General features: G+C 42.0%; 1 protein-coding gene across 10 annotated transcripts in view; it reads right to left on the bottom strand.

Moving 5' to 3' along the window:
• Window positions 1-9530: 9530 nt before the first annotated feature.
• GEMIN8 (gem nuclear organelle associated protein 8) overlaps window positions 9531-10415 on the bottom strand; it is a 15848-nt gene continuing 14963 nt past the window's right edge. For all 10 annotated transcript variants that reach the window (XM_053455028.1, XM_053455019.1, XM_053455021.1 and 7 more), the window contains one exon: window positions 9531-10309. In XM_053455028.1, the coding sequence (XP_053311003.1) occupies window positions 10053-10309 (257 nt within the window). In that variant the 3' untranslated portion in view covers window positions 9531-10052. The remainder of the gene's footprint in view (window positions 10310-10415) is intronic.

Below are 10415 nucleotides of genomic sequence, written 5' to 3'. Positions count from 1 at the left end.
AGGGGGGAGTCAGTGACGTCACGCGCACCCCAGCTGGAGGGGAGGAGCCTCATGGCACAAGGCTTTGGATAGTGCCTTGACGTCAGAGCAGTGACGGCTGGAGTTTGGTACTTTATGTTAGTTATGTTTTTTGTTTAACACTTTAAACTATCTATCAGCTTCCCATGCAGCCACAAAGATATAGCAACCAATTAAAGATGCTGTGCCACTCAGACAAAACTATTAATTGCAAAACCAAAGCAGGTCGATAGAGTTTATTTTTCTCTTCTGGAGGTTGAATTACACACAAAAAAATACAGAAACTTTAAAGAAGGTTTGTTTTCCAGTTGCTATGGCAACATCCTATCAGCACCCTCTATAGTGTCAGGTTACAATTACATGCTCCCTCTCTAATGTATGATTGAGACAAGATGTTACATGATTAAAGAATGTGTGGGAGAGGTTTGGGGCATTAAACAGTACTATTATTATTATTTATTGTTTTATGTAGCACCATCATATTCAGTGGCACTGTACAATGGGTGGACAGGGCATAACAAGTAGTATGCAACATAACAATTTGACTTACAGAGACAACAGGTGATTACGATAGATTACAAACGAGTTTACAATAGGAATCAGGCCCGGACTGGCCATCGGGCACATGCCCGGTGGGCCAGGCCGTGTTGACTTGGGGGCTGATGGAGCTGCAGCTCCAGGCCCCTACCTTAAAATAGGCCCAGTCAGGACCGGACTGACTGGGCCTATGCGGCCTCAACGGCCGGGTCCGCCACTCTAAGGGGCCGGGAAGCCCCCGCCAGGGCCGGCTTTACAGGTGTGCGGCCGCACAGGGTTTAAATTAAAACATCGGGGGGGGGTTGTTGGTTGTTTTTTTTAACTTTATTTAACATCCTCCATGTTAAATAAAGTTTTTGTTAACTTTATTTAACATGGAGGATTTTAAATAAAGTAAAAAAAAAACCTGATGTTTTAATTTAAGCCCTGTGCGGCCGCAGACCCCTAAGGCCGGCCCTGGTGGGGGCTTCCCGGCCCCTTAGAGTGGCGGACCCGGTCGCAGTTGCGGCGGGCTTAAGGGGCCCTACGTTAATGCGGCCGTAGAGGCCGCATAGGTCCAGTCAGTCCGGTCCTGACTGGGCCTATTTTAAGGTAGGGGCCTGGAGCTGCAGCTCCATCAGCCCCTAAGTCAATCCGGATTTTCAGAGATATCACACGTTGGGTATGCACTCGCAATGTTCCCTACACAGACACTGGTCCAGTACTAGACTAAGCAGCCATGGGTCTTTAAGGCCAGTGGCCACCAAATAACATATGTGTGGCCTCTCATTATGTTTTTATACTTGTGCAATTGTACATCTTCTATCTCACTGGGGTAAACCACCTACCAACCTCATGTTAATTTATACTAAAGGTGCTGTTCCACCTTCTCTGCTGATTAAATGCCCAAACCCTTCCCAGACGTTCTGTAAAGCTGTATCTCATTTAGAAACCCTTGTCATGTATCATGTAACATTTCTTTCAATTCTGTAAATTCTCTGTTATGAATAAAAGGAAAGATGTGCTAAAACATCTTGGCATATGAAAGAGTGCAATGTTTTGTGACTGCACAATTGTGACAAATATCTCGGTCTTGTGCCAAAACAGCTTCAACTATAATCCTTCCCCATATATGAATATGATTGCTTGAATAATGCATAAATATTTCTATTAAAATAACGACTATATAGTAACAATTTTTATTAAATAATAGCATGATGTTTAGATCTAATATCAAACCTACATGTAAGCTTAGCAGCCCCTTTCGTTTGAATTTGAAACTTACTTTTTAGTGGCTATGTAGAAAAAAATATAGTTTACTTGTCAAGGGTTGAACATTTAAAATATAATGATCTCATGGATGGTTTTAGGAAGAAAGAAGCACTTTTTGGACACCGATTAATTACACATGGTCATATATATATATATATATATATATATATATATATATATATATATTTGATGTACAGACCCAAACAGCTGCTACGTGTTTAAATAATTTTTGGCCCTTTTTTATGGCCCCAGTTATCAAACAGTATGTGGTAATGCTGAAACGCCATAAACCCCAGAAGGCATCGCCTGCGTTCTGTAGACATCTGCATGCTATTTTCAATTAGTGACTTTAATTGGCTTTTGTAGGAAATATTAACACATATCTATTTTTGGTAGTTTCTGCTCAAAATACATCTGCATATGATCTTTTTTTTTTTTTGTCTCTCATCTTGTTATGGTTTCTAAGTTACTCATTACATTTGGACGAGGAATGACATAAGAACTGTCAGCACGGCTTCAAACCACAAACCTTTATTATGTCAAGATTGTTGCATGTATCACGCTTAGTGTTTACATTACGGAAACTGCTACCAAATGTGGAATAATGTAACGTAAAAGTTTTCTTCTTACATAATATGTGCTGTGGAATTTAGCAGCCTGCTAATTAATTGTGTTTGCTACTAAACATAACGCAGGAAGTGATGTAATATATCCTCTATATGTTATGTCACTGGCATCATTTACAGCACATACCCCAACAGCACATTTACTGAAGGTAAGGCCATCCATGGCAAAATCAGTTTAACCTACAATTATTTATCTTCCATATACTCATCGTTTAGCTCAAACTTTCTCACCTATACAGTAAGATGGGAATCCTGTATTGTTTTGGGATGAAAAAACCTAGAACAAGTAATGTAAAGCCTCAGCACTGGGCAGAAAACAGCTCATGCACTAAGGATAATTGGTTCAGAGGAACAGATTAAGGAAAGTCTACAATCCCTCAATAACGTATCTTTCAATGAATACAGCTAGATCAATTGGGAGAAGGTATTTTTCTGAAAGTTAAAATGTACTTTGTAGGCCAGTGCCGGAGGCATACCATTGAAACATATTCCTGGTTTGGGCTCAATAAACATAATAAAAAGGTGTCATAGGAAAGCAGAAGCTGTATTTTTGGCTGATAAATTGTCATGCTATGTTTTTCCACTCTTCGTCACATGATCAATTTTCAATCTGGTATCAGGCTATGATGGTTTTATCACCATCGCCTGGAGAATCCTGCTGAAGCGCTACTTCTCATGGTCTTCGAGTCACTAGGGGAAAACTCAGTGTTGTGGGAGCAGTGCCCCACTCGCCATCAACTTCCCCTCCAAAGATGGCGTGTGTCCTGCAACGTCAGTGGGAATGCCCACCCGCATCTCTCAAAGGGAGGGTTCCAGGTAGTCGGGGCCAGACTGTTCCCAGACAGTTCTGTATTAAGGCAATTTCTTTAAAACATAGCTTTAGGGCCCAGTACAAACCTAAAAACAGGGCCATCTGTCCTACTCCATGTTCCTCCTACTGCCCACACACTCGCAATGAGGCCACCAAGTCTTGGTGCTCAAAATGGAGCCATCAGGTGCCAAATTCTGGAAATCCCTAAAAAAGAGCCCACAGAAAGCAGGCTCTGAGGGCCTTGTTCCTATGCGGTGGGCGGTGAAGGCCAATGGGGGAACTAGTGACAAATCTGGGAAGCTGCCCGGGTCCCATACAAGGGTCCCTATTGTATCCCCCTTATGGTGTCCCTGCAAAGCTTTATAGATGAGGAGTAATCCATTTTTCAGAGCAGATAACATAAAAAGTTTTGACTGGCACAGAAGTAAAGAGCCGTGTTTGTTGATATCGCAGTACAGCAAGGTCTGTGAAGACTCCGCACCGTTCTAACACATCTCTTACAGTGTTCATGCCGACAGACACAATCTAGTAAATTAAATACTAGCTGCCGCTTTTGCTCTTTCTTTTCATCACTAACAGTGAAGGCTATTTCACACGCAGCTGATTCGGTTAATCTGCTCATATTTCACCTGCGTGTTTGTAGTACAGTGCTTGGTGCCTACAGGAATAAGCACGATATTAACATTTGAACACCGTAACATTCTACATGTATGTAATAATGTTAGGATTACTTAACAACCAGCGTAATTAGTGAAAATATTGATCAATTTCTTAAGAAGGAAAGCTTCACAGTTATCGCAAATATCATGCTTATGTGATACCAACATGGCTTTGGACAGTAAGTTACTGTAACATTTAGGGTGAAATATCCTACATGTACTATATTAAACAATAAATAATAATAATAATAATTACGTAGTAAATATTGTAGCATGAACCCCTTAGATAAAGGTATAGTACTTTAATGTATAGTATCGATGGCTGTGGGTTAAAAAAAATGATACAGATCCAAAGGCGAAAAAGTGATCTTATCACCAAAGCAACCGGTGGAATGGTTCAATTAATAGATGAAACTAATTTTCAAATTTGGCATCAGAATCACCATTTATGCATCCCATACCTTACTAAACCATCCAGGTTATTGTCAGGAAGGCACCTCCACTAACATGTCTCCCATTTCTACCTGATCATTCACCACACACATGCTTGCTGACACAGCAACAAGAAGATTATTATTACTTATTGTTTTATATAGCGCCATCATATTCTGTAGCGCTGTACAATGGGTAGATAGTACATAACAAGTAGTGTACAACATAACAATTTGACGTACAGAAACAACATGTAAGGAGGGCCCTGCTCAAACGAGCTTCCAATCTAGAGGATAATACCGTATAATATTTGTTCATATACATTATACAGCAAGTGAGATTTCCCACTCCCCCCAAACACACACATGTATGCAGCTGAACCAACATAGCCAAATCTATGGGAACAAGTAAGAATCTTAAATACATGAGCTATAAATCTGACTTGTCTGGAGGAGTTGGTGTAAGTTATGGCAAATCTTAGAAAAATGTTATTTATTCTAAAGCAAAATCTTATCTTTCATCCTGAAGAACGGACGTACCTTAAAAAGATTCTAATATAGCAGTGAGACACGTTAAAAAATAAGGAGGTTTTAGATTACCTAATATCAGATTCATAATTATTCTTACTTCAGTACATGCCCACTTTTACTTCTCTGTTCTATTACAATATTGTTTCTTTTTGATAATGTTGTGTTCATTATTTTGTACACATGACTATTTCCCAATTATTTTACATTTGATATGCTCTTTTCACACTAACATTGTTATGAAATGTTCAAAATGTACATAAGAAGAAAAAAAAAGAAAAAATAATAAAATTACCTTTGGCCTTCTCACTTGTACACAATTTAATGGTGGCTACTAGTGTAGTAAAGTAAACTAAAAAATATGTTTTTAAAACAGTTTTAATACATTGTTCACCGCATCACAGTCCACACAGTTAAAATACAAGCAGGGAAATGTCCTTGGTGGTTTTGGGTCTCCAATTACTTGTATAGGATGACTTCACTTCTCTGGGGATAGTTACATTTTACAGCTGGAAACTAGAAGCAACATCTGTTCACTAGAAATGAACACATCCTTTGCTAGTGTCTTGTATCTGTGGTTTTTAATTTCCAGAATAAATGCAATTAGGCTAATAATTGTCAGCATAATCGGATTGTAGACTGTTGAAAAGTGTTCAAAAATATTCATGTTTCACATAATATGACATTCTGAGCTGTTCCAGGGGCACATTTTAAGGGGGTTGCCGCTTAAAGGAGGTTGCGCATGGCTCTTGTGTCCAAGGCAAACACATTTTGCGCCATCTCTCCCCCTATATCAATTGAGCTTTATTCACTAAAAGGAGTTGGCAGGATTTTCCAGTGGTATGTAAACGAGCTGGCCCTGTATAATGCATAATTGAATCTGTAAGGAGATTTAACTATATATATTCTACGGTGCCAGCCCATCTCTTCCTGCAGCAGAAGCTCACAGGGGTAGAAACTTTTTAATGTATAGTGAAGCCCAGAGCCGGCCTTAGGTGTTCCGGCGCCCTGTGCGAACTACTCCTCTGGCGCCCCCCCTCACTACCCCCCCTCTGCCCCATCAAACTACCCCCCCGTGCCTTCAAACTACCCCCTCTGCCCCTTCAAACTACCCCCCCCTCTGCCCCTTCAAACTACCCCCCCCTCTGCCCCTTCAAACTACCCCCCCTCTGCCCCTTCAAACTACCCCCCCCTCTGCCCCTTCAAACTACCCCCCCCCTCTGCCCCTTCAAACTACCCCCCCCCTCTGCCCCTTCAAACTACCCCCCCCTCTGCCCCTTCAAACCGCACAGGGCGCCACACTCCAGGGGGCGCCGCCGCCGGGTCCTCCCCCGCCGCCGCTGCTGCCGCCGCCGCCACGGGGTCCTCCGCCGCGGGGTCCTCCTCCGCTGCCGCCGCCGCGGGGTCCTCCTCCGCTGCCGCCGCCGCGGGGTCCTCCTCCGCTGCCGCCGCCGCGGGGTCCTCCTCCTCCGCCGCCCCCTCTGCACCTAAATGAAAACGTTGTTTTTTTTGTTGTTGGTTTTTTTAACTTTATTTAACATCCTCCATGTTAAATAAAGTTAAAAAAAACTTTATTTAACATGGAGGTTATTAAATAAAGTTAAAAAAACCAACAACAAAAAAAACAACGTTTTCATTTAGGTGCAGAGGGGGCGGCAGCGGAGGAGGACCCCGCGGCGGCGGCAGCGGAGGAGGACCCCGCGGCGGCGGCGGCGGACCCCGCGGCGGAGGACCCCGTGGCGGCGGCGGCAGCAGCGGCGGCGGGGGAGGACCCGGCGGCGGCGGCGCCCCCTGGAGTGTGGCGCCCTGTGCGGTCGCACAGGTCGCACACCCCAAAGGCCGGCCCTGGTGAAGCCAAGGAGTAGAAACACAACTCTCCCTTTAGTGAACAGACACCATTGTCACGAATGAACATAAATGAATCATAACAATGACTTCCTTTCTTATTAATACACCAGCCGTGGTTTTGTCTAGCGTCAGAATAGCCATTCAATCCCTTAAAGCATTTTTGTGCTTACCAAATCCTTATGCTCCACGATATCGAGGAACTCAACAAGGATATACTTTCAACTCTAGTTTAAAGAACGAATTCTTGCTTTAAAGTTGAGCCAATATTTCTTACACTTTTCAGTCCAATACGGCAGAAACAGGATAAATAATAAAATAGCCGGTGTAAAATATAACTAAACGGAATATCTGCCCCTGAAGAACACGCCTATAATTACTGTTATGTTTCCTTTCTCCACTGCTGCTTTACCCTTTAGCCACAAAAACCGCATTGCTAATGGCTGCCAAGTGTTATGTTTAAACAGGATAGAATGTAGAGTGATGTGGTTTCAGGCTTTAAAAAATAACCGAGGCATGGTACATTTAGGGTAAAGTACACCTGCTGCCATGTTTAAGTAACAGACGGTTGCGTCTTTACGTAAATTGTTTTGTAATGATAGCTCAATTGAAATGGTGCACAAAATGAGTACTTTCAGGATTCTTAAAAGTATAGGTTGCAAGATGCCTGTTACTTGGTCACGGGAGGGCTGCTCCTTGAAATGAAATGGAAACTGCATCATATCCTGAGGCTCAGTAGAGTGAAGAATCTGCAAGAAGATCACCTTTAATAAAGATTACAGGGGAACGCCAGACATTTTTTTTCCATCACTAGAATCAGATTTGAATAAGCTTTCAGAACATTGTGCTGTTTTCTTTTATCAGTTTTAATCTTTACATATTATGTTTTCAGGCAGCTGCATGCATGCCATTTGTATGTGTTCTAGCTCTGCGATGTTGACCTTACTTACCGAGCAAACACCCTCAAAGGCCTCTGCCAAGTAGTAAATCTGTGTGTCGGCATATGATACCATTGGCTTCACTTCTTTATCAGGTATAAGTCAGGCACCTCTAGCTCTGCCTGCCTCTAGCCATGTCCACCCCAACAATGGTGTCTCACTTTGGAAAGCTGAAAAGTTGGAATGAGGTATGCCATAGTCTTATGGTTGTAATTAATAAGGCTGTGCCAGTTTAATCCTTTGTGTGCAGGATGTTTAGGGACAGAGATGCCACAGGCAGGCTGTTTAGGGGGCAAAGATGGCACAGGCAAGCTTTTTGGGGGCATAGCCAGGCTGGGAACAAAGATGGCACAGACAAGCTGCTTGGTTAGGGGAACAGATGGCACAGACAGGCTGTTTGAGGGCAAAGGTGGCACAGGCATGTTTGGGGGAACAGATGGCACCGACAAGCTGTTTGAGGGCAAAGGTGGCACAGATGAGCTGTTTGGGGGTGGCACTGGTGGACGTGTTGCTTGTAAAGATGCCCCAGGGCAATTTTAGCACCGGGCCCTTTGGTTTCTAGTTACACCCCTGGTGTGGCATGTGGGCCACATGAGCTCGACCACACAATAAAATATAAGGGGCTGATGTCCAAATATTTCTAGGGCTTTTTGTTCCCAGTCTGGCCCTGTATATGACCAAATGTGTCTTCCCAGAAGAGTACAACTGTTACAGGGGGACTGTTACATTGTTAATGGCCGTGGTCTAGGAATGGGATGTCCAACAAGCTCATATAGGTGTGACGGTCAAGAGTCCACATACTTTCAGTAATATATAGTAGTAGTTGTGTACATTATATCTTATTTACAGGGATGAGTGAAGACTGGCAATAACTTCATTACACATTATAGCTAACTTTCCCTTATAAATTAACATTTTCCCCTCGAATACATGGATAGATTCATCAGAATTCCTAGAACACATTTCCCACTTGCATTCTTCATTGTAATACTTTTAATATGTTAAGAGAGGCTCTACTCCTTTATTTTACAATCTATTTTGGGATTGGAAAGTGATTGAGAGATGATTTCATAGTAGCAAGGGTGACATGGAGAAGTCAGTGGCATGGTGACCTAGAAGGAGGGGAGAACAGATGTTTTCAGAATTGGTTGGTATTAAAAAATAGACTGTATACATCTGTAATCAGTTTGATTTTAGTGAGCTTTTTATGTAAGGAAGAGTGCAAAACACAAGGCCTTTAAAACAGAAGACATGGATTCAGTCTTCAGCTTCCTCTCACTGTTTATTCGGTTAGGGTCATAAGATCACATATTATCGCACAGGGTGATGGCCAAAAAAGAAAGGTCTGAAGAGCACTGCTTTACGAAGTTTAGCTTTGTTACAGATGAAGGATCTGTAGGCACAGATCACATCTGCCATTTCATACTAAAGGTGTTCCTTATAAATAACCCCCGGTGTGTTATTGTGTCTCTGAGATTAAAGGAGTGTCTCTGACCAGACCAGAGCCCTTTTTATGCAAATATAGTAAGATTTGGTATTAAAAAAAAAACAAAAAAAAAAAAAACAAAAAAAAAAAACAGGAGGTTTTCCTAGAAGTAAGTATTGATATAGAAAGGATCCAATATAAAAAAAAAACTACTGCCCTGGGAGGTGTTTAGTCTTTTGTAAAATGTACATCTCAGGGTAGCAGAAAAGCACCAATAGTTTCATTCTAGAACCTCAGTTTCTAAGCATGTGGGCATGTTTGCTCCAAAGCTAGACAACCAACCTTTCCTGGTAGTTGATACCTCATGTGACTGAGGAGACCACTTTCAACAGTACTGAAATTCCGAAGAACCTTCCTATCATAGTCAGAAATTGAACAGGACCACTGTCCTAGTGAACACTTATATGAAGAACAAAGTTTATTAGGCAACATAACTTACTTCCAAACATGTGAAAGTATCTGTCAACATCTTTTACAGTAACTATGGAGCAGTTGACATGGAAATACGTTCCAAGAGGCACTTCAATAACAAAGCATATATGGATTATCATGTTTGACTTTACACATATTACAATCAGGTCCAAAGGCACAAGACAAAAATAAGTAACCCTAACAACACTAATGTAAAAAAACAGAGTTTTTAATTCCAACACTAAATGCAATACAGGGGTTATATGGTCCTGTCGGCTACAAAAACAATACATAAATGAATAGTTTTGTTGGGGGGATAATAGGTACCTCTGTATAACTAAATAGACACGTTTACTTACTTTGTATCTTACTTATCTGTTCTAGATTGCTGAAATCTGTACCCACCAGGCACTGAGAGCTATAATAAGACATTGACTTTGTTAACTTGCATGTTGTCGTGTAGAAAGAGATGGACATCACATTTCCATAACAGGGAAATGAACCTAAAGGCTCACAGTTTTAAGGGGATGATGGGCCAGTACTTTGGTTGCTTTTTATCACAATGTCTGTCAAAACTGAGCTGCATTGCGGTCTCCATGCCTTGAATTTTAGCTGCATCTTCGCCATAGAGCTTCTTCATTTCGGCTCTGCGCCTCTCCCCGGGTCTTTCTGAAGGAGGCTGTGAAGACCTCCCTGTGGAAACATGCAGGTCGTGATCCGCTTCCACGTACTGCCCGTGAATCTCAGCCTCTAGCTGCTGCTGTTTCTCTGGAGGAAAAAGTAGATAAGCACATTTCAGCGGGTGACATTGTTTTAATGCAACACAAAAAGCAATTGTTAAGCCTTGCATCTCTTTTGACCAACCTGATCCTGT

The sequence above is a fragment of the Spea bombifrons genome, chromosome 2 (genome assembly GCF_027358695.1).
Source record: "Spea bombifrons isolate aSpeBom1 chromosome 2, aSpeBom1.2.pri, whole genome shotgun sequence".
NCBI classification, from domain to species: Eukaryota; Metazoa; Chordata; class Amphibia; order Anura; family Pelobatidae; genus Spea; species Spea bombifrons.
The sequence above is the reverse complement of the archived record's forward strand: the minus strand, read 5'-3'. Positions and strand labels throughout refer to the sequence as shown.